Consider the following 24,430-nt stretch of genomic DNA (forward strand, 5'->3'; position numbering starts at 1 on the left):
ACAGCTTTTTCCTGAGTGCGCTAACTTTCTCAGAGCCTTAGATTATTGTGTAGCCCAGAAAGGCGGAATCACTCAGTGATCTGGGTGCTACGTTTAGATGTCCAATAAGATATGATAAACACATATTTCTTCCAAGTTTTTGAAAACATCCACAAGTCGAACTCAGTAATTTTTTATTTACCTGTTTCGGTCTTCAAGTGAACAAGACCATTATCAGAACATACACTGTAAAAGATAGAAACTGAGATAATACGGAAAAGTTACATTGACGTTACCTATAACGTACGTATTCGGTTTCCAGTTTGATGATTGACATTTAAAGTTGGTTAACAACACTAAAGATTAATTATGTAAGGAAGAATTCCGCTAATAGATGATAAATTTGATGTTTATTAAAATACAACCGGTTTCGCGGCAAAGTATCACTACATTTTGCACATTTTGACACTGTACTTGGCATTTTACCATGTAGGTTGCACCTGATGATGCGGCTTTAGGCCACGAAACCGGCTGTGTTTTAATAAACGAAAATTTTACCAGATGTTTGCGGAATTATTCCTAACATCATACCTTTCATCGGCTGCGGATGCCCGGAATATAAAACTGTTTGTGACTAAAGATTAAACTCGTTGTACTATAGCACGTAAACTCATCTTTAAAGTACAGTGGTAAATGATGACATTCACAGCGCCAAAGATTAAATTGACTATACAACAGTATTTGTAACGTCTACGGTGCAGTGGCGCATCCAAAGATAATTTACAACTACAGAAAACTAAATTTACATTTTAATCGCCTCTTTTATGAGAGTGTGTATTGACATTCGTATGTGCTTATCGTTCAAAGTACATCTATAAAAATTACAAAATCTTCCAGAACACATATTTAAAAATGTCTTTACAGATTTACATTCAGCATTACCGTTTTTAAAAATATTTCTGTTAGGATAATACTGCACGTATTACATTTTGGTTGCTTACAGAATCATCGCTTCCCCTGCGGGCAATATCTGCTTTTGCTACATTTTTCTGCGTTTACGAAGCCGCTTAATAAATTTTGCGCATCTTTCTGAACACTCCAATGAAGACCTTAACTCAATAGTCAGTTTGTTTCACCAAAGTAACAGTTCACCCATGACCTGCAGTTCTGGTAATGTCATCTATAGCAACACATACGTAAATTTCGCGGTATCTGTCTTCCTCTTCAGCCTGTCCGTGGCTGGAGTCGCCAATCCACAAGACTTGTCTCAACCTGGTGGGACGAAAATCCGGTTCAAAAAATGGTTCAAATGGCTCTGAGCACTACGGGACTTAACATCTGTGGTCATCAGTCCCCTAGAACTTAGAACTACTTAAACCTAACTAACCTAAGGACATCACACACATCCATGCCCGAGGCAGGATTCGAACCTGCGACCGTAGCAGTCGCGCGGTTCCGGACTGACGCCTAGAACTGAGAGACCACCACGGCCGGCGAAAATCCGGTCTTGATGGTGGCAAAATATTTGGCCCCCAGATATCATCCTGCAATTGGAAAGCGGATTGTTGGACTGAATAGAGGGCAAGATCACAGGTCTATCAGCTGAGATGCACTCAATAGGCAAAGTAGATAATGATAAGCGCGAGGGCTCAGGACGCTAAGGCAGAGAAAGCGCTACATGGATTATCCAGGACCTGATTTCTGCCTCACCGCCTCTAACTTGTATCAATAGCAACACACGTTTTACACCAACTACAACAGGTTGCTCATTCAACTATACCTCACACATTTTATTTGCATACTGTGAGAGGATTTCAACCGCAAGTCGCTGACTGTATTGCGTTTAAGACTCTCTCAATGAATAACTCGGCGCAAGTGTTATTTAACATATACCAACGATCGCTAGAAAATCTGTAGTTTACCTATTATTTCAGTTGCAGGATTTCACTTAAATGTAACTTATTTTTAGCAACTTTATTTCGCCTTCGTATTACGTTTCCAAACAATTTCTGTACTGACAGTATTTAGCAAGTAATGGATGCAAAATGAGATTTAATAATTTATTCGTGTTTTTTCATGCTTGCTTTTTTCGGAACGCTTTTGGTAAGTAAAATACATATTATGTGCCCATTTCGGATTCATGTAGCCGTGTAGCACTAACAAATAACATTATATCTAGCTGTTATTAATATACGTTAACGCAAGAACTTAATTTATAACGTGTACTAAATAATTCTGTCACTGCATGCTAAAAACTTCATAATGTTTAGCGTGAACATGTTTTAGTGGTTATTTTTCGAACCATAGAATTACGAATGGCATGTGTAAGACTTCAGATCTGTTGCATGGAGTGCTTTATACGACCTACACACAGAAGTTTTCTTAAAGCCACAATTTTTGTTACACTCACAATTTCAACATGTAAACACAGATCGCTCACATGTTTTGTTGAAAAGCATGTCTGACATATATAAGGTGAATTTATTCCTTTATCATCGTCAAAGATTGTTAGTGTTTACCATTTAGAGTGTCCCTTGATTCATTCCACGCCGTCTGTATTGACAAACTTGGAGTTTTTCAGTGATGTTGGCGACGTAGTTTGGCATAAAGGCTCTGTGGTTTCTTGTGCAGTTTCACTAATTTTTTACGCACCACAGCAGAAATGTGAAGTTACCGGCATCTGTTTTCCGGTACCTCATTGTGGCTGAGATCCCCAATTTATCTTCAAAAGAAGTGTCTCAAAATATTGCACTTTCTCTAAACTGTGGGTATGAAGTGCGTTATAGTATATCAATTATTTATTTTTCCTATTTTCGTCTTCTGATACTCTTCAGGTATCATAAAATTATTTACAACAGCCTGTATGGAAAGGTTGTAACTGTTGCTGAGTCATTGCCATCGACAGCAATATGCATTATACACTCAATAATAAAATATACTAGTACAGCTAATCGGTCCTCATATACCGTCACAATTAGGTTCCATCTTTTCGTATGGAGGTACTCACTGTACATGCTCCCTACAGTGACACAGGATGGTTTATATTTTATTTGACGCCACTAAATGAAAGTTGTAAATAATTTAATAATTCCTGAAGACGATCATAAGATCAAAACCGGTAGTAAATATATAATTAATGTATCGGCAGCTTTTGCCGTTTTGGAAATATGATTTTTTCAAAATTATTACTGTTTAACCAGTAAATGTCACTTGGTATTTCGACAGTTGCTGAAAAGGTGCATATCCTCTGCTACAATACACAGGGTGCAGTAATTTATAACATGCCGTTGCTTGTTTTTGTTTGAATATGTTCGAGCACGATGGCACAAATAATGCACTGCACACACTATGTGGATTACGGTGGTTCAGTTAACCGTCGGCCATCCAGATTTACAATTTTGCTTGATTTCCCTAAAATGTGCGAGGCGACTGAAATGGTTCTTTTCAAAAAGACACGGCTTCCCTGTCCACCCCGAATCTTAGCGAATAGTCGGCCTATAGTGATCTCGTCGTCGACTGGACGATAAAGTCTTGGTTCTCTGAACTGTTTCATTTGTCGTATGCAATATTATTCCGGAGGTCACTGGTTGCTTACATCAAAGCACTCTGCCAACATCTCTGAATAGTCCTCCGTTGTCGATGGATTCTGTTGTACGCTGTATTTTGTTTAACTTAAATTTATCTCTGTTGTATGGATGTTATTTAAGGGCTGTATTATACTATTTTCATGAAATAACGTATAATGCAACAGTCACCATCTTACAAATATTTTATTACCACAATGCGTTTCGGCAGCAGGCTGCCTTCATCAGGTGCATTTACAGTTACTTTTACATTTTAATTAATATTAAGTGAGGTTAGTTTCCTTTGCTGCGTGTGCCAGTGAGGTAATGTGTCGAAAAAGGCACCTGTTCAGGAAGGTAAATATGTTATAGTGTGTACATTGTGTGATAAGCATGATTAGACGTTTTGTTACTGTATTTACTTACATTTTGTTGGTAATCTCGTTGTTTGACACACAGGGCACAGAAGAAAGTACATCTCAACTTAACACTTTGACAATCATTTGTTGACGTCAGTCCAAAGAGTCTCAGAAGGTAAGACTTCCAAAAAAGATACAGCGACCATATAAATGTCCACCAAACCAACAATAGTCACTCACGTGAAAAAACACAGGCCACCCATTCCATGATATTGGGTATGATCTTCATATATTACATAAAATGGACAACGGACACGAAATGGACTTACATGAAGAACCGGAAATATTTATTCATGGCACAGGAAATGGAGACATGTTACTAAATGTTGAACATGAAAGAAAAAATATTAACTTCTTTAAAAATTTCGACAATGTTGAATGCTCATTTCATTGAATAAAATTGCTTTTATCAACAAATCACCTAATGGTTCAAATGGCTCTGAGCACTATGGGACTCAACTGCTGTGGTTATCAGTCCCCTAGAACTTAGAACTACTTAAACCTAACTAACCTAAGGACATCACACACATCCATGCCCGAGGCAGGATTCGAACCTGCGACCGTAGCAGTCCCACGGTTCCGGACTGCGCGCCTAGAACCGCGAGACCACCGCGGCCGGCAAATCACCTAATATTTGCCAAGACATAAGTACATCTAGACATAAATATTGCATCTTCACGGTATACTTCAGTTTTAGCAACAGAAACTGGTTTATCTTGGCTTCTGAGACTCTTTGGATGCATATAAACAACTGATTGAGAAAGTGTTAAGTTGTGTTGAATTTGTTACTGTGCTCAATGTGCGATACAGTGAAATTACCAACAAAACTGCAAGCAAATGCACTAGCAAAATGACTAATCATTCTTATCATATGGTGTACACACCACAACATTTTTATCTTCTTGAACAGGCGTCTTTTTCGACATATAACCTCCCTGGCGCACAAAAAAAAGGAAATTAACCTCATTTCGTATTAATTACAATGTAAAAGTAGCTGTAAAAGCACCTGATGACGGCAGCATGCTGCAGAAACGCGTCGTGCTAATAAATTATTAGCAGCAAGTGACAGTTGCAGTATACATTATTTCATAAAAAAAACTGTAGTATGTGTTCCCTGTGGACGAGCGATTGTGCACTCATGCAAGGTCACAGGTTCCATACGTCAATGCACTCTGCCAGCATCACTGAAGAGCTCTCAGTTGTCAATGGATTCTGTTGTACACCATAATCTGTGTCTCCTTACGAACGGGCCATTCTGCACCTATGCTTACGCATGTGTCACTGGAGTGTACCGTCCTATGTCAGCGTGAACGTTGCGTGTTCCAGATACGAAGAACAGCGTCGGCCTGGTGGGCTGTATAGAGGAAGTGTCGCACAACGCCATCGCCGTCTACTGGAACCCGCTGGAGAGTTCTGCAAAGGTGAGCTAGCGCACCGCGCCCCGAGATCTTTCGCCTTCGAGGGCGAACTGCCCGCTGTACACACACAGCGGCCGGTCCGCCCGCGGCCCTGCCAACGACAACGACAGCAGCAGCGGCGGCGGCGGCGGCAATCAATTTGAATAATTGCAATTGGTAGCGGCGGCGCTATTATGAAAATAGTGAGGCCCCGTTAAGAGCACGAGTTTCGATAGCCTAACGTCCCGCACAAAATGTGCAGTGGCACGCTGATTGCCCGGTAGCGGCGGCGACCGACTCATTAATATGTATAGCCGCTCCAGCCCCAGCAGCGAGACACCAATGTACCCGCCCCGGGCTCCAATCGCCCGCTGGTCACCGTTAACCGGCAGCGCACCTCAGATCCGGAGCGTTGTCTTTATTATTCAGCTGCTGTGCCATCTCGAGACAGCTCCTTTCCAACTTCAGTTTAATGTATCGCAGCAACGTGTTCTCAGATTGCTAGCGCGCGATCAGCACACACCTACTTAGCCATTAATTTTGGCCTCCACGGCGAGAGTATGATTCTTGAAGTGGCTGGCCCTTTTGGAAGTGGCTGGCCCTTTTGGAAGTGGCTGGCCCTTTTGGAAGTGGCTGGCCCTTTTGGAAGTGGCTGGCCCTTTTGGAAGTGGCTGGCCCTTTTGGAAGTGGCTGGCCCTTTTGGAAGTGGCTGGCCCTTTTGGAAGTGGCTGGCCCTTTTGGAAGTGGCTGGCCCTTTTGGAAGTGGCTGGCCCTTTTGGAAGTGGCCGGTCTCTAGCCTGAATGTCCATCATAAGCCAGCACTTTCAACGCCCGTTCAGGCAGTGCTTTCAAGAAGGAACCAACCAACAATTTCCAAAGCGAGACACTATTAGAAAGTCGCTCTTAGTCGAGAGTGTACCTGCTAACATGACTTGCGAAATATATGGGTCGAATCGAACATGCTGTATGGTAGTCAGAGATTGGAGTACACATCTAACAATAAGGGGTCCCAGTTTCCAGTTATGAGACAACCAGTTATGGCTATCGTGGCATTTATAAATGAATCAGTTCCTTGGCCTCCTAACTCACTTGACTGAATTCTGACATTGTTAGTATGCATCCGCTCGTCGAATGGAGACTTTAAGCTTGGCAACCTTTTTGCTATTCAAAAAGAGTAGATTTGCCCCAAAAGGTTTTACCTGAACACACTGCCCCTCGTCGCCATAAACAAATTAATCGATGTACGACAGTTAAATGTGACACAACAAAAACATGTTTGTTTGTAGGTTTGCCCAGTGAATATACTGCTTGTAATTCCTTAACCTCACAATGTCAGTCAGCAGGAGTAGCCAGATGATAACACATTATGGCATTGTAAAGCCTTTCTACAATGACCAATCCATCCGATTGCATGCCCGAGAGAGTTTAAAGCACAACAAATACACTTCATGAAGAAAGAGCATAATTATGTGCGAAAAAAGTCAGATAAAAACGTTGTCAACATTTCTTACTGTTCTGTTGGAGGCGAAAAGGGCTAACCTCGTATTTACACTACGAGCATTTGAGTAAATCGTCCTTTGGTTCGTGATGCCCTAAGAGTAGACAGGTTCACAGGAAAAATACATGCATACATATTCTCCTTATTGATGAGAGGAATAAATTCCCTAAATTAGCGCACGATGTTCATGAATTTTCACGAGTCACCAGATTGGTTACTGTACTTTCGCTTATTGCCATGTTTCGGCTGCTGCCATCGTATTAAAACCTAGAAATTCGTAAAACCAATTTCAGTGTCAGTTGGAATAAACCCTATCCATAAGCTGGATGTGTTACGAGTTCTAAGTTTTGATCTGATGATATCAGTAACTAGAATGTCGGAAAATGATACCAAGCTAAACAGATGGATTTATGCGGGGAAAAAGTTTTCTTGTCCTGTCATCCGTAAAACACATTCTGTTTTCAGATTCTCAACCATACAGTGTATAACTAAATTCTCTTTGCAGATTTGGAGGATAGGTTCCTTACACCAAAAGAAGAAAAAAAAAGTGAAGTAAACATGGGCTCTAAAATGCATACCTTGAGAACTATCAGCACTTGTTCATCTTCGTTATTGTGAAACACATCTGCCCTACTGCAAGCTCTTTGGTTTCCATATTTTGGGAGGAGAAAATATAGAGGGAAACAAGAGAAAAGCGTCCAGTAAACATGAGTTTTACAATGCATACCTTAAAAGCTATGAGCTCTTGTTCAATAGAAGAGATGTGTTTCGTAGTAGGGATGATGAGTATGTGCTCATAATTCTTTAGATATGCATTTTGGAGCCCACGTTTACTTCCCTTTTTTCCGTGTTTTCGTGTAAGGAACCTGTCCTCAAAGACTGTAAAGGAATTTTGTTGCACCCTGGCTAAGAACTTTCTTTGCAAAAAAGAAAAGTAACAGAGAAAAATTTGTGTTTTGCACCGGCCGTAGGAAGCTGTACGGGAGATTCACCGGAAGTTAATTTAGAAATGTTTGTTTTACATTTTCATGAATCCAGTGCTTGAGTAGTAGTGTAGAAAATTGCACAACATTCTATTTTACAATCGCGACGTCTAACGTAAACGACGAACCAGCAAGCGTACAACACACGTGTGACGCCACGCTCTCACACGCGGGGGGAATTGCCGGGGCAATTCACATCTCATCAGAGCTGTCGTATTTTAAGTGCGAGAGCCGTAATGGCAGCGTGGAAGCCGCATTTTACGGAGTTTTCGGCGTCATTTCGTGCGAGCACTTTACAGCCAGTAAACAATATCGCGGGAAACTTTAATTGCGATAGGTCTCCTCTGCAGCCGGAGCGTTACGTGTGTGCGTGCGAGCGGTGAGTGGGGCAGAGGCGGCCGCACGATTTACGACAACAATTAACGGCAGGCGAGCGGGCTACCTAATTACCCGCGTTGCGCCGGCGCGCCGCACCGCACCGCACCGGATCGCGTGACGCGTCCGGAGCTGACGACTTATCTGCCCGCGGGCCGACAGTCGCGCCCGCTGCACGTGGACCGCTGCCGTGCCGGCCCCACGTGTGGGACCCGCCAGCCTCCGCTCCCGTTACGTAACGCAGAAACAGTACCACGCCTTCTCCACCTGTCGTTCCATTACTCTTCGAAAAGCAGCTTCTCTTAAGCGTACTGACACCCAGCTTTCCGTTTAAGCCGCTTAGTATTCGTCTTCGTCGCTCTATGACTTTTACATTGCTGTGAGAAGGTAGTACATACGACGTGCGACAATAAGGTACATCTACATTTATACTCCGCAAGCCACCCAACGGTGTGTGGCGGAGGGCACTTTACGTGCCACTGTCATTATCTCGCTTTCCTGTTCCAGTCGCGTATGGTTCCCGGGAAGAACGACTGCCGGAAAGCCTCCGTTCGCGCTCTAATCTCTCTAATTTTACATTCGTGATCTCCTCTGGAGGTATAAGTAGGGGGAAGCAATATATTCGATACCTCATCCAGAAACGCACCTTCTCGAAAACTGGACGGCAAGTTACACCGCGATGCAGAGCGCCTCTCTTGCAGAGTCTGCCACTTGAGTTTGCTAAACATCTCCGTAACGCTATCTCGCTTACCAAATAACCCTGTGACGAAACGCGCCGCTCTTCTTTGGATCTTCTCTATCTCTTCTGTCAATCCAACCTGGTACGGATCCCACACTGATGAGCAATACTCAAGTATAGGTTGAACGAGTGTTTTGTAAGCCACCTCCTTTATTGATGGACTACATTTTCTAAGGACTCTCCCAATGAATCTCAACCTTTACAGAAGTAACTGCTGCCAGTGTTTGTTCCGCTATCATATATAATCATACAATAAAGGATCCTTCTTTCTATGTATTCGCAATACATTACATTTGTCTATGTTAAGGGGTAGTTGCCACTCCCTGCACCAAGTGCCTATCCGCTGCAGATCTTCCTGCATTTCGATGCAAATTTTTAATGCTGCAACTTCTCTGTATGCTACAGCATCATCCGCGAAAAGCCTCATGGAACTTCAGACACTATCTACTAGGTCATTTATATATATTGTGAAAAGCAATGGTCCTATAACACTCCCCTGTGGCACGCCAGGGGTTACTTTGTCTGTAGACGTCTCTCCATTGAGAACAACATGCTGTCTTCTGTTTGCTAAAAACTCTTCAATCCAGCCACACAGCTGGTCTGATATTCCATAGGCTCTTACTTTATCAGGCGACAGTGTGGAACTGTATCGAACGCCTTCCAGAAGTCAAGGAAAATGGCATCTACCTGGGAGCTCTAATATTTTCTGGGTCTCTTTAACAAATAAAGCGAGTTGGGTCTCACTCGATCGCTGTTTCCGGAATCCATGTTGATTCCTACAGAGTAGATTTTGGGTTTCCAGAAATGACATGATACGCGAGGTACTGGGACTGGTCAGAAAAAAACGGCTTTGCTTACATTTTTAACCAACATGACTGGTATCAGCTTCATAGTAACTCCCTTCAGCCAGCACACTGCAACGGTGCCCCATTATTGGAAGCTTCTCTGAAACTCGTCTTCCAGTATACCAGCAAAAACTTGTTACAGCCGTTTGAATGCCCTGTACTGTTTCAAAATAGTCCCTTCTAACAGCTAACTTCACTTTTGGAAATAAAAAAAGCCAAACAGTGCCACGTCCGGAGATTGTGGTAACAATGCAGTTCGCTTCGATGTCAAAAACTGCCCACCGGACAATGCAGTATGGGATGGTGCGTTAGAGTGATGCAGGATCCAGTAGTTAGTACTGTGTGGACGAACACAAAGGACTTATTTTCGAAGTCTTTCGAGAATTTTTTGGTAGTAGTATTGGTTTAGTACCTGACTGGCCGAGGATCGTGAACGAGGTCCACCTTAAGGCGTCCCTTCTTCAGTAATCCCACCGTGGAGGGACGATAGCTCAGAAAATCGTGTTGAAATCGTGGGCCGGCTGTAGCCGGTGTCTACAGCCTCATAGCTCTCGACAAGTACTGGAAACCATTCAAGGGAAAAAACTAATCTCAATAGTAATCTTCAAAAAAAGTTACGCTTTCTACCCTTTCCAAGCAAATGGTCCCTTGTACGATCCGCATCACACTGGGGTGATGCTTTTCAAAAGTTGTGGCGATTTGTCAGCACTAGATTTCACCTTTCGCCTTACTTCTGCCATCATCAACAACAACAACAACACTGGCAACTACAAGAGCGACGAGGCACGCTACATACACTCGCCTAAGTCGTCTGCCGCTCAAGTAAAGCCCCGAAATGGAGTGCAGCTGAAAGGTATATGCCCGACAGAGCGCCACTGTGAAGCCAAGCGGGCATGACCGGCAGCTACGAACTGCTCATCCGGTAGCCAGCAGCCGCGCGGTCGCTCAAGCGTCACGGGGTAAACAAATAGCGCCGATATATTTGAACACGGCACGGCAGCTCTGCCGATGCTATCGCCGCATTACCAATTATTTCTGCGGCTCGCGGGGGAGTAGCGGAGTGCCCGGCCGCTATCGCCGTCCCCGCCTGAACAATCGCACTGTGCGCCGCTGCTGTCGTTGACAAATGCCGATCAGCGTGCCTCACGAGTCCGTCCACTAATTAGAAGAGATTGGCGGGTCGCGTCCGCACCGTTACACAGCCGCCAGCAACCGCGCGCTCCTGCGCTTCCGGAATGAGTCGCCGGCGGAGCTCCATAAATTGTCGTCTCGGACGACTGCCGAGGCGGTCGTTATCGGGGCCGCGCGGTTCGTGAACGATGGCCGCCATTATCGGGTTTCGGGACGTGCCGGCATGCAGACGCGGCACCCGGCGTTGCGCCCGATCCCGAGTCGCGAGCGACATCTAGTACAAGAAGCAGTGGCTGCCTTCCCAGACAGATCGCTATTACAAGGCGCGTCTGCTACAACGTTTGGCGAACTGACCGGTGTATAAACGGCAGCCTATGCCCATTCAGTAAGGAGAAACATGCAGACTAGCGCCGTGTAGCCTCCAACACAATAATCTGAAGCAAATTTGTCTACTGTGGCCAGTCTAACGCAATGTCAGGGTGAATACTCTTCCGAGAGGGCAGCGCTGATTTTTCTCCATTTTAACCATCTGACTCCAAACTGCGCTAGAGTGGTATAGAAAACGGGAATTTGAGTGATAAAAATTTGTGTAACTGTACGGAGCGATCATAAAGTCTCGTTTTATGGTCTTGCCGCAGCGTATGTGCAACGCGGTGCGACTCCGATGCAGGTATATAAGCACTTTCTTTTCTTTCCTTCTTTCTTTTGCTTGTGCCCGTTTATCCCGCGGGTACGCAGGGTCGGCATGGTTCATCGGATGCGGCAATGTTAGTTGAAGGGGTGGCCGGATGCCCTTCCTGCCGCAATTAGTGTGCGACTAGTGTAACCCATGGAATAGTGCGAAAGTGTTCAGATGTCTGCGAGCCGTGTAACTGAGGCGGGACGTGGGGACCAGCGCGGTATTCACCTAGGAGATGTGGAAAACCACCTAAAAACCACATCCAGGCCGCCGTTAATCCGCCGGGCGGATTCGATCCGGGGCCGGCGCGCCTACCCGAGTCCAGGAATCAGCGAGTTAGCGCGCTCGGCTAACTTGGCGGGTGCGGGTATATAAGCTCTGACATTTAGCAAAGGGAGCATTGTGGCATTCGTGGCTTTACGCCGTGCATGCGGCAAATGCGGAAACGCGAGCTATGGCAACGTTATTACCAACTGTGTCCAAAAAGAACTAGCGTGTTGTTATTCTTTTCTTGGCTGCCGAAGGACAGACACCGGTAGACATCCATCGAAGAATGATGAATGTGTATGGGGCAGCATGTCTGTCGAAAGCGACCGTGCTGGTTGCGATTCGACACGAGCCGCCGGTCGATCTGGGGGGCCAGCCTCATCCATTAAGTGAGAAGGCACCCTATATCCTCGATCTCTCCCCATTCGATCATCACGTCTTCGGTCCCTTAAAAAAAGGTGTTGAAGGGTCTATGATCCCTGTCGGACGAGGATGTGCAGTAGGCAGTTACGGACCCCTTCAAGCAACAGGACACGCCGATTTACTGAACGGATAACTTCACCCTGATGCGTCGCTTGGATAATTGCTTTAATGCTCACGGCGATTTTGCTTGATTAGCATACCGATTCTGGACAGTACGGTCTTCGAAAGGAAATTGTCGTATTTTGGTCAGTTTGGGCCATCTGCGCGAAGCATCAAGAGTTTAATTCCCTAGAACTTGGATCAGGACGTGGGCCGAAGTTTGTGATTGTTCATAAAATTTTATTTGTTCTGAATAAGGGAGTAAATGGTTGTTTTCTTAACTGTTATCTAATGTATGTATCGAGGAAGTATCTTTTAGTTCCTTTTATTATACGGATTGCTTTGTTTTGGAAGGTTTGGAGGTGTCAGAGGTTGGTACCTGATGCCATAGAGCCGTGCAAGACGACCGGAAGTATGAGCAGATGCCAGATTAAATTTGCGGTTTATTGATAGCCCCTGACCATTACGAGAAGAGTACAGCAGAAATAACAGGAGGTGACGAAGCAACAGACGAACTTCGCCTTTTTGACACAAATTGCGAAAAACTGCGAGGGAGAAGCGAGCAATCATTCTGCAACTGTGTGCAGAGGCTAAAATTGAGGGCGTGATTAGAAAATGTATTTTCGACGTATTCAGATGCATTCGGAATTGAGGGAAAATTAGGCTTTAACGCACCATGATATGGTGCCCACTTCGAGGGTTAGTTTAGGTTTTATAACAGCACCTCGAAAAGTCAGAAAATTGAAGAGTCTTGTATGTCTTGTTGTGTTTTCCAGTATGACCTCGTCATCTTGATTTGTTTCGCCCTGAATATTGCAACCAATACAAAAGAAATTTAATGCTGCAATCCTGACATAGCTGTTCTGGCAGCTGCTGCTGTCTGCCAGTGTTTTGCGGCGGTGGTGATGGTGATGGTGAGGGTGGTGGTTGTGGTGGTGGTGCATTTGCATTGTTCCAAATGTTTTCAGAAAATATGTGCAATTTTCACTGCACATTATTAGTCTCTCCATCCACTAATGGCCAACTTCCTATTCAAATGCAGCAGCAAGGTTAGTGTTAAGCATTGTTAGCACAATAGTTACGTTATGACGAGTGTAATAATTATAAGAGGCATGGCAAATTGCTTTCGGTGTCACTATTTCAAGCAGCAGGTGCATGATAGTGGAAAATGGGCCTTTGCTCCGTTAGTACCTAAATTAATTGACAGGTGTACAAGCACATTTGCTGAACAAGGGTTCCTATTAAATCCACTATCAATCCAGCGCAGTTTATTAGATGTTTGTGAGGTAACTTAAGAATTTACGGGTGTTCAGACCCATGGCAGTAGCACGCTTCTGCACAATATTTTGATGACCAACATAGTTTTCTTGGTCAAATGCTGCTAGAAATCATTTTACGTATATTTGATACCTGGTCGCCAACTATAGTGTCATCGGAGTCGCAGCAGCGTCTGGCGAAGATGACTGCTTTGGTAGTGGACCTATTGTTACAAAGAATGACATCGTCATCTCATTTCATACGTTATTCCCGGTTTCGACTTATTACCAAATCATTATCAGGTGATATGTTTTTTTTTTTTCTTCTTAGACAGATCATTTGATAATTACGTGGTTTCAAGGTGAAACCCGTAATATCTCTTTTGTGATCTGAGGCTGAAAGCCGGCTTGGTGGCCGAGCGGTTCTAGGCGCTACAGCCTGGAACCACGCAGCCGCTACGGTCACAGGTTCGAATCTTGCCTCGGGCATGGATGTGTGTGATGTCATTAGGTTAGTTAGGTTTAAGTAGTTCTAAGTTCTAGGGGGGACTGATGACCTCAGAATTTAAGTCCCATAGTGCTCAGAGTCATTTTTTTGAGGCTGAAATAAATAACAAAAAAATTTACAAGGCAGTTCCTATGCTTCCCTATGGCAGAGTGGCTAGTATACGTAAATCGGAAGTACATTTTCACCCTTATCTTGCTCACTGAGACATGCCACAATTCGAAAGCTGACCCCTGATCACTAATGAACTGACCAGGTAGCCAGTGACCGGACGCACGGACCGACAACGCCCTTTGCGACACACCTTACTATCGGAGAGAAACTTGGCGCCGATTCTCCAGAGCACGCACCCAGAAAGGACCGCGCCACTGCGGTCAACAAACTAGAGGAGAGCGAGTCGGTCTGACAGGCAGACACGCCGAGTAACGAGCACCTGCCTCCCACCCCCCCCCCCCCCCCGGCCGGCACCGCCCTAATCCTGGCACGTTTATCGACGCCGCGAGCCCCCGTTCTATTACCCATTATTCTGCTGGCCGCCGCAACAGGCGCGATTTATGTTCACATTGTGTATGTGTTCTCCTCTTGTTTCAGATCAACGTGGCGGTGCAGTGTCTCAGCACGGACTTCAGCAGTCAGAAGGGAGTTAAGGTGAGTCGGACTGCGCCCGCGCCCGCGGACAGCACTTAGGAGTGATTTAGATACTTATCTGGACGCCGTAATCGGAGTGGTTGCATACGTGCGCTGACCGCGCATTTCTCAGCGTCACGGCGTTCTGTAATTTCCGGAGCGGGCGAGCGAGCGCCCACAGCGTGGGGCGACGACCGCAGCGCGATTGTTATTCTCCCCGTATAGCTGCCAACATGATGCAACAATGCTGCTTCAGTTCTTTCTTCTCTTAGTGCGTTCTCATTGCCGTGTACGAAAACTTTCACAGTCGTTGAGGGGGGAAGAAAGCGCAGTAGGGATAATTATGTGTTGTCAACTCTAGTTTTATGTCCCATGGATCATATGTACACGTAATTGAAATGATGTTGAACGAGTCACTTTGTATTCATATTTCACATTCATATACAGACTGATATTGCTAAGTAGGTACAAACTGCAGGAAACAATTCCTAAGCGGATAAGGAGCAAAAGATGCAATTATATGTTCGAGAAACATATTAAGTCTCAGCTGTATGTACAATACTGAAAAAGGCTGAAACAATGAATAAAAAATTGCACAAAGGCCGGGATTCGAACCTAGGTTCTCTACTCACTAGGCAGAAGCGCTAATCTCTGCACCACCGCAGCATTGTAGATAACACAGTTGTACGGATTACCCTAGTATGTCACCCTCTCTAGTAAAAACTCCAGTTCACGCCTCTGCCCATTTTGATGTTCCCTTTCTTAACTCGGCACTTGCCGCAGTGGATACACCGGTTCCCGTGAGATCACCGTAGTTAAGCGCTGTCGGGCGTGGCCGGTACTTGGATGGGTGACGACCCAGCCGCCATGCGCTGTTGCCAATTTCGTGGTACACTCAGCCTCGTGATGCCAAATGAGGAGCTACTCGACCGAATAGTAGCGGCTCTTGTCAAAGAAAACCATCATAACGACCGGGAGAGCGGTGTGCTGACCACATGCCCCTCCTATACGCACCCTCATCTGAGGATGACACGGCGGTCGGATGGTACTGATGGGCCACTTGTGGCCTAAAGACGGAGTGCTTTCTTAACTCGTATCATTTTGGCAGGGACTCTCCTACACTGAAATAGCACCATAGCATGGAACCTCAGGCACAGGTGACATATTAATTGGATTAAATTGTATGTTCCGGACACATTTTAAGTCTCGACTTTATCTGTGATAATGGAAACAGGCCGAAGTAATGAATTAAAATTGGTACAAAGGCCAGGATTCGAATCCTGGTCTCCTGTTCATTAGGCAGATGCACTACCCATTGTGTCACCTGGCACTGTGACTAAGACAGCTGCACGAATTACCCTAGTACGCCTCCTTTCCTAATACATGGGCTGAGGCATGAATGAATTGGAGTTTGTGTTACGTAGGAAGCCATACTAGGGAATCTATGCAGCTGTGTTAGTCACAATGCCAGCGCGGCGAAGTGATTAGTGCATCATCCTAGTGAGCAGGAGGCTTGGTTTCAAATCCCAGCCTTGGTGTAAATTTTAATTCATTGCTTCGGTCTGTATTCATTATCATAAGTCATGTGGACTTTTGTCTGGAAATGGATTCCAAGGAATATACATCCACTTGAGGGTGGAGATGAAAGATACCTGGCCGGCCGGAGTGGCCGAGCGGTTAAAGGCGCTACAGTCTGGAACCGCACGACCGCTACGGTCGCAGGTTCGAATCCTGCCTCGGGCATGGATGTGTGTGATGTCCTTAGGTTAGTTAGGTTTAAGTAGTTCTAAGTTCTAGGGGACTTATGACCACAGCAGTTGAGTCCCATAGTGCTCAGAGCCATTTGAACCATTTTTTTTTTTTTTAAAGATACCTGTAAACAACCGTGGTATCAGCACCATACAGGTAGCCAATGGCCGTGGGATAGTCCAGACAACCATGTGGAACCTTGTACACGACAACTGCCACTATCCGTATCACATACGATTACCTATAGACCTACATCTGCGGTGATGATTCTGTCGCTGGTTAGCCAAAAAGGCCTCTCCTGGTGCTGGAATTTCTGTCATCCATCCTATTCACAGATCAGGCCCCCATTACGAGGAACGGTATCTTCAAACCACCCGCCTTTAGGCCAACGAGAATGCCGTTAGTACGGTGGCAGACTGTCAGCGCCTGTTAGCCTCAATTTATGGATGGAGATTACTGGCGACCTCCTCGGGGGACCAACCATCCTTCCACAACACTTCACAGTCTGGGCTTATTAGCACTACCTGCCGCTGTCCCTGATTCCCGTGGTGGAAGACTTTCCTTTGGTGGTACGCAGGACAATATAGCTACTACATGACGGTGCTCCAGTTCACTGCCCTCTTGTGAGGGGAGTTAAAACACTAGTACACACAGAAAATTCCCACTTGCGTGGTATGTTCTCATGTCCACTTTCAACCATTGAAACCTAAACTGTCATCTTGTATCTCCCCCTCCGAGTGAATGTACCTCTCTCGGAACACATTTCCGGCCATATGTCCATTTGATATTTTTTTCCGTGTCCTCTTAGGAGTTCTTTCCTGCCATTTGTCCCCATTTCACAAAAACACCCCATACATATGCAGGGTATCCCTCCCGAGAGTCGTCACGCGCTTTTTCTGTTGTGTTTTGCAAGTATATGCAATTTCGTTTTTCTGTATGTAGTTGTGATCACCCCAAACAAATCATATGCTTCGTGCAAGCCAAGCGTCGAGGAAAGCATCGGTTTGTTTCTCGTTACAGACAAAATTACTTTTAAAACGGAAGTTTACGCGCCCATTTATAGAGCGGTCCCAGATTACTATTGCGATATTACTGTTATCGATATGTATTAACAGGGACAGTAATACTATCTATCGCTTGCGCCTTTGTCCCGCATTGTGCGCGGGTTTGGCGTGGTTAAATCGGATTTGTCATGTTAATTTGAAGGGGTGGCCGGATGCCCCTTCCTGCCGCCACCCCGTACCCTCCGGGACGGAATCAGAGTACCCCATCTGTCTGCGTCTAGTGTAAATCATGGAAAGGTGCGGATGTGTTGCAAATGTCTGTGAGTCGTGTAACTGAGGCGGGACGTGGGGACCAGCCCGGTATTCACCTAGAGGGATGTGGAAAACCGTCTAAAAACTACATCCACGCTGGCCGGCACACTAGCCCTCATCGCTAATCCGGCGGGCGGATTCGATCCGAGGCTGGCGCGCCTACCCGAGTCCAGGAAGCAGCGCATTTGCGCTCTCGGCTAACCTATCAGGGACGGTAACACAGAACACACTATGAATAACCAGTACTGCGGCAGCGACAGAGCAGCGCTGGTGCAGGTTGGCACGTGAGTCGATGCTGGACTACCGGTTGTTCATTGTGTTTTAATGTTCGTGTTAATACGAGTACATATCGATAAAACGAATGTCGAACTAATTTCGGATCGCTCTACCGAATGGGCACGTTAAATTAAGCTTTAGAAATGATTTTCCTTGTAACGGGAAACAAACCGAAGCCTTCCGTCGACAATGGGCGTCGCATAATAGACGTGACGAGCGGCATTTGTTTGGGCTGACTCCTGCTGCACAGTGCAAAAACGAAATTGCAAATATCTGCTGAAACACAGAGAAAACGCACCCAACGCATGTTATACACGCCATTGCTAGTTTAATTCCAAGTGTAATTTTGTGTCTTTGAACGAGCGGTAATTTCTACCTTATCGCTGCAAGTATTAAGTTTCGAACCTCTTCGAGATGCTTGAGATAACTCTTCGGAAACATAAGAGTGCGTTCGGGTACTTTGTCGCTCTTATCAGCACTCGCCCATTATAAATTTTTGACATGCTCTTCGATGCACATTTCATTTTTCTTATTTCTGCCCGACGATGTAGGTGCTCCTGTAAGCGCAGATGTCGCCATAAAATACCCGCCTAATGGTTTGTCCGAAATGGTGCGCGGCTAATAAAGACTTCTTAGAGCGCATTCTTGTGCGCCGGGAAAGGGGCCAGGCGTACAGCGCGCCCAATAAAACGCGTGGAAGGATGATGAACACCAAATTGATGAATAAAGAAGCAGTTGTTCGCTCGATATGCAAATTTCCGCTCCCTTTTTTAATTGATGGCGCAATTTGCGTGGAGTCATGCATAATTCAGCTTCATGTTCAATATTCAGATTTGCATGCTAATAAGTAATTGCATCGATATTTCGTAGCGAGAGGAGGGAGACGGAAAGGAAAAAAGGCAAAAGTCCTCTTTATATATATTTATTAACATTTTACTTTCAAACTAGACCACGCGGTTATTACACAGCGAAGTTTCCGATATGGAAAAGCTCCATAAAAAGTATCGCTAACGAAGCAGAACCGTGACTTAAGAACAGCAGGCCCTTCAGTCTCTAGTGTTCCGAAGAGTGGATGCAGCACCTTGGCTCCACGTCTACCATCCTCATCCATCTGCTCTCCCACAAGCGCTGTCTCGTCAAAATGAATAAATATTACGAGTCACGCAGATGTTGCATCCCGTAAGCTACACGATACCGTAATCAGGTATTTCATGGGTAGAACGCGCATGGACATGTGCTGATAACGGACGCACACAGAGACCTCTCGGTTTGACATAAGAGAAAGACTGCCTGATATTGCGTAGCAGATTTGTCAAGAGTGTCGGGCACTTGAGTATCAAAAAAATAGGCAAATATTATCGGAAATGAAAAACACACTTGGTATGCCGCGATTGCGGAGTAGACACTTTTATTGTTCTGAGATGACTGGTTTCAACAGCCTTATGCTCCTACCATCTGATCTTACGGAACTTATAAAATTGCGATGTTACTCTGCGATCACGGCAAACGAAGTGTGTTCACCATTTTCAGCTATACATATCGCCCCACTGCACAGCATGTGTACCTTACAAAGGTCCAAGGAGCGTTTCCAACTGCTGAGATTCAAATGCCGCTTAGTCGTCCGATAGCGTAACCACTTGGCGAATGACTTTGATTCCTCAGCAATTCGCGTAAGATACTGTCCACACCGCACGGAATATCACTACGGGTGCGATCACCCTAAGGAAGATAAAGACAAATCACAGTCGCTTCTGTTAAATATTCGTGAAAAAAAAATTCACATTTACTTTCTGAACAGATAAAGCAATTAGGCAAGTTTTTATTGCATATATTGAACATAAAACACGAATCAGAATTTTACATGAGAATTATTACTTACCGTAGTAACCGCAATGATGTGCATCGGAGGGGGCACTTGTGTCTGACATATAAGAAAATATCGACTGATAATGAGAATTTTGGGCGATCCAGAAGAAGTGCTTGTTTCGCGCAACGGTAAGGATCTGTACGATAAAGGTTCGATTCCTCCTGGTCTCAGATTTTTTTCTGTTAATAAGGATTGGGTAAGCGAATGGTCGTGAAAAGTAGCAAATTAAGATTCGATTCTTGATCCCGTCACAAATTCTCAATGATCAGCTTGAGATGTACAACAAGGTAACCGTCTCTCACTTGGGCATACTTGCGATTGGACGAGGAGTTCTGATAACTGCCCACGCACTTTTACACATTAAAACCGAAATTTCGCTTTGGGCGAGATGATAATTGTCTATTAACACACGAGTATATGACACGTGATTTTTCGTTTGTAAGCACCTCACTATATTCTACTACTGTATAGAAGTTACATGCCAACGGTACACTTAAATCCCCTACTTGAATCCACGAACCTCTGTTTTTCGTGACAGCGGCGTTACCCAGAATCCACTGAGTCAGACTGAAAGTTGTACACTTCGGACACATTTGAAACTTGATCTCAACGGCTCAACGGCTCAAATGTTGACGAAGACAGTAAGCAACGTAGCAGCAGTCCGCATACGAAACTCTCTCTCCACAGCAACAAAAGTACCGCGCGCACTAATTTATCCAGCACTCGAAGCAGCGGTCAGGCCAGATCAGTGATCAGAACGCGCGGCAGACCGAGAGGAATTGGAGATAGCGGCCTCGGTGATATGTACGCGTCACGCCGCCTGTGCGCTGGCGTTAATTGATGGGCGGCTAACAGAACACAGCGTGTGGGGAAGGGGGGGGGGGGGGGGGAGAGCAGCTGGCGGTGCGCGTTGTAGATGCTTATCGCGCTAGACACCACCAATAATTAAAAGTGACGGGGGGCTGGCAGAAAGGTAGGCCAAAGGGCTCACACCGGTGCACTTGCGCCCTCGCAGGGCCATAGCTTCTACCCTTCCTCAGCGCAGAGTTGCGCTGTGACACGCTCTTTATTTCTGCAGCCCTGTGGCTTACATTTCTCAGCCCACTTTTCTGTTTATGCAAAACGTCACAAAACAGCCAGTGCGACTGCAGGGACTTATCTCTGGCACGCCTCCCGCGACACCCACATTCTCAATGTATTGTCCCGCACTACATTCGTAGTGCCCCCGCCCATTTTATTGTAAATAAAAAATAAAGCTTTTAATGGATGTGAAATAGCTACATTTTTGTCTTATTCCTTGTGTGGAAGTGCACTGGTACTTGTGCAGTCTTTTAGATTTGCTCTTTTTACTTGAGTCTAGGTGCGTCTCTCCCACAGAACGATGAAAGCATCCCGCCCCATTGTCCAGATATTGATTTTTTTTAAAAAAAGTATTTACGGTGATGGTAGCGTAGCTACACAAAAGATTCTCTGTACCCGTCATTTGGTTCACATTTTCTTGCAATCGGCTGTGGATTATATGCCGCGAAGAGAATTACCCGGAAGCTTTTCTGCCGAAGATTTCCTTCGATGTTGCTACAGGAGAAATTTCTCATTTTGCTCACTATCTGTCCGCCACGTACCGATATCCATCGCGTAATTAAATATCCCTTCCCAGCGCAACGACGTCGATCTGATTGGCACAGAGTGCACCCGTGAGCAGCCGCCTCACGTGCTCGACGATCGATCGCGCAAAAAAGGAACGAGAATAACAGTGGCGAAAGCGGGAGAAAAAAAAATAAAGAAAGAAGGAAAGCAGGACCGCGGGCGGAGTCGCCGGTGGCTGTGTAAACACGGTGGTATCTGCCTTCGTATCTGGACGGGAGCAGGACTCGGGTAGGCCTCCAAACTGGTCTTGGAGCCCCTCCGCAACCTTCAGGACCAACTCGCCGCGTGGAGGCCACCTGCGGTTGTTGCAGATAAGCTCGTCTCTCGCGCTTCCCCAGTTTCCAGTACGAAACGGTACCAAGCGACATCGCCCCTGCTTATTTCTTCTTCTTCTTCTTCTTGATTCCCTTTTTTTCTGCATCTCTGCCCGTCTGCTTCTCACCGTAGCGCGCCTCGCGGCGAGTCTTTTGTGGCGCCGCGTCCTGAATCACTCGCGAGTCACTCCGGGGCGGCGGAGTGATGGACGCACAAAGCGCGCGACACCCCCGCAGGGCCGGCCGGCTTTGTAATGCAGCCGAGGGCCTCGGGAAAGGAGCACGCTGGATCGGAGACCCCGTCTCTAAATTATTTTCCATTCTCGTATTCACGTCAGGACTCTCGCGCCGCCAGATTTTCTGGCTCCACAAAGGCTCGCGAGCGGCGCGCGCTCTGGGGCTAAATCACGGCCTTGTTGCTCAAATAGAGTCATCTAAATAACGCTGCTTCGTTTCCGTATCCAGAGCAGAGTCCTATACGGACTATTACCAGTGCCGTATTTCATACAGGAAAAGGTGTCTGTAGCTCACGCTCGTAAATTCTGGGATTACCACCGTATTCGTATACGAGATTCGAAATCTAAAGAATAACGGGTCCGACCTCCTTAGCTGAACACCAATGACTGGTCAGGACACAGTGAACCGCCTTTGCTTTATATTAGGCTATATATAACATCTTATTATTACAGATTACTAAGCGGTTGTTTATTCCTACAGGGACTGCCGCTACACCTCCAAATAGATACGTACGAAGACCCGAGAGATGGACCAGTCATCCACAGGGGATACTGCCAAATCAAAGTCTTCTGCGATAAGGTAAGTAAGCCAAGAGTTCGCACTATCGAAAATCTAAATGCTGCTCTCGCAACCTTCATATCGATAAATAACTGAATGCAGAATTTATTTTTAAGATCTCCTCTCTTCAGCATTAATTAATTTTTCAGTTACAATATATAAAAAAATTATGCGTGCTTGTGGAAGACTCCTGATCTGAAAATGTAACAATTGTAAAACTAGTAAAAGTCTTATTTTATTGCTTTTTTGTTTAGTCCATGAATAGATGCTGATACCTCATTCCATTCGGGTTTAGGACGAAGTTTTCCATTTGGAGTATACAGGTCTGGAGCAGAAAAACTATCACAGAGAAAGGCAATGAAGGTAGCTAAAAAGTTAAATGGATAGTAAAAACGCACACCGAAGAAGTTTCTGGATACTCCACGAAGATAATGTCAATCAAAAATTCCTGTCTACCCAATACTTCGGAGAGTGTCAGAGTGGTAGAAGTCGGAACTATTAGACGAATGGAAATAATTACACCTAGGACATGGCTTCCATCTCCCTATGAATGTCTTGGCGTCTTTTAGGCCTTGATTGTAAAACATGCCAAAGTGGTCCACCCTGTGAATTCCCTATGGATTGCATACACGTTTTACATTGCGTCCGTCATTGCTGGCGATATGAAGGTTATATTATTCTTGAAGAATCAAGTTTGCCAAGATATACGCTGTCATTGTCAGATTTTGTAACGTTATTAATGACTGTGACTTTCAGTGTTGTAAAACATCTACATCTAATAATATTACAAGATCCGGCGATGGCAGCGTCAATCTCTCGACACCGGTAATAGCAATAAGAGGAATTACTGACCATCTTGGCAAACTCGATAGCTCCAGAATAATAGAGCCATATGGATTCCTTCATCTTGTAGACGGACTGAGTCTGCTGGCCAGAAAAAAAGTGGATATTGATAGTTACGACATCGTACTGTTGTGTAATCTCTATGCGGTCGGTGTAATAGCGCGTACAACCACAAGGTACATCAACAAGAACACGACACAGACTCACTAGTCAAACTGTGTCACACCTTAATGTAATTAGTGTGTTGAACAGAAGGGAATCAAGTGTAAGAACTGTAAAGGAAACAAAACCGGCAATGAAGTAATGGCATTTTTGTATGCATCATGTAGAAATATGAAATCGGGGAAAAGCAAGGAATACAAAAAAGCCGGGATTAAAACATAAGACGAAGAAGAATATTATCAAAATCGAAACTAAAATTGTATTTTCTACTTGCACGATAAGCAGCCAAAATTGCTTATGCCCAATCTTTGCAGCAAGAATCAATGTAACTGGTACAATGTAATTTAAGAATCTATTATTTTAGATATCTGGCAACCGCAGCCGAAATTCCACATGGCGAATAAAACCTTCCGCATTGGCCGTTAAGATACATTTATTAAGCCCGTGAATCAAATGCATCTCACTGACTGTTAAACTACTTATATTAGACAGTCATTACCAGTTTCGCATCAGTAGACATGCATCTTCAAGTCATAGATTATAAAAAGTCGTGGCGTGACAAAGTGGTTGCTTAGAGTAAAGTCCCATCATGCTATCGGTTTTATCTAAACTATAAACGATGGGACGTGGCTCTAAGTAACCACTATACTGCGCCATGACTTTTTAAAAATCTATC

The 24,430-nt window shown here is 45.0% G+C and overlaps 1 protein-coding gene across 8 annotated transcripts in view; it reads left to right on the top strand.

Annotated features, from left to right (window-relative positions):
• Positions 1 to 24,430, top strand: part of LOC126262230 (protein grainyhead) — a 333,250-nt gene that overhangs the window by 262,510 nt on the left and 46,310 nt on the right. For all 8 annotated transcript variants that reach the window (XM_049958688.1, XM_049958685.1, XM_049958691.1 and 5 more), the window contains exons 7-9: positions 5,288 to 5,382; positions 14,750 to 14,806; positions 22,672 to 22,770. In XM_049958688.1, coding sequence (XP_049814645.1) covers positions 5,288 to 5,382; positions 14,750 to 14,806; positions 22,672 to 22,770 — 251 coding nt within the window. The remainder of the gene's footprint in view (positions 1 to 5,287; positions 5,383 to 14,749; positions 14,807 to 22,671; positions 22,771 to 24,430) is intronic.

This window comes from Schistocerca nitens, chromosome 6 (assembly GCF_023898315.1).
Source record: "Schistocerca nitens isolate TAMUIC-IGC-003100 chromosome 6, iqSchNite1.1, whole genome shotgun sequence".
Classification (NCBI taxonomy): Eukaryota; Metazoa; Arthropoda; class Insecta; order Orthoptera; family Acrididae; genus Schistocerca; species Schistocerca nitens.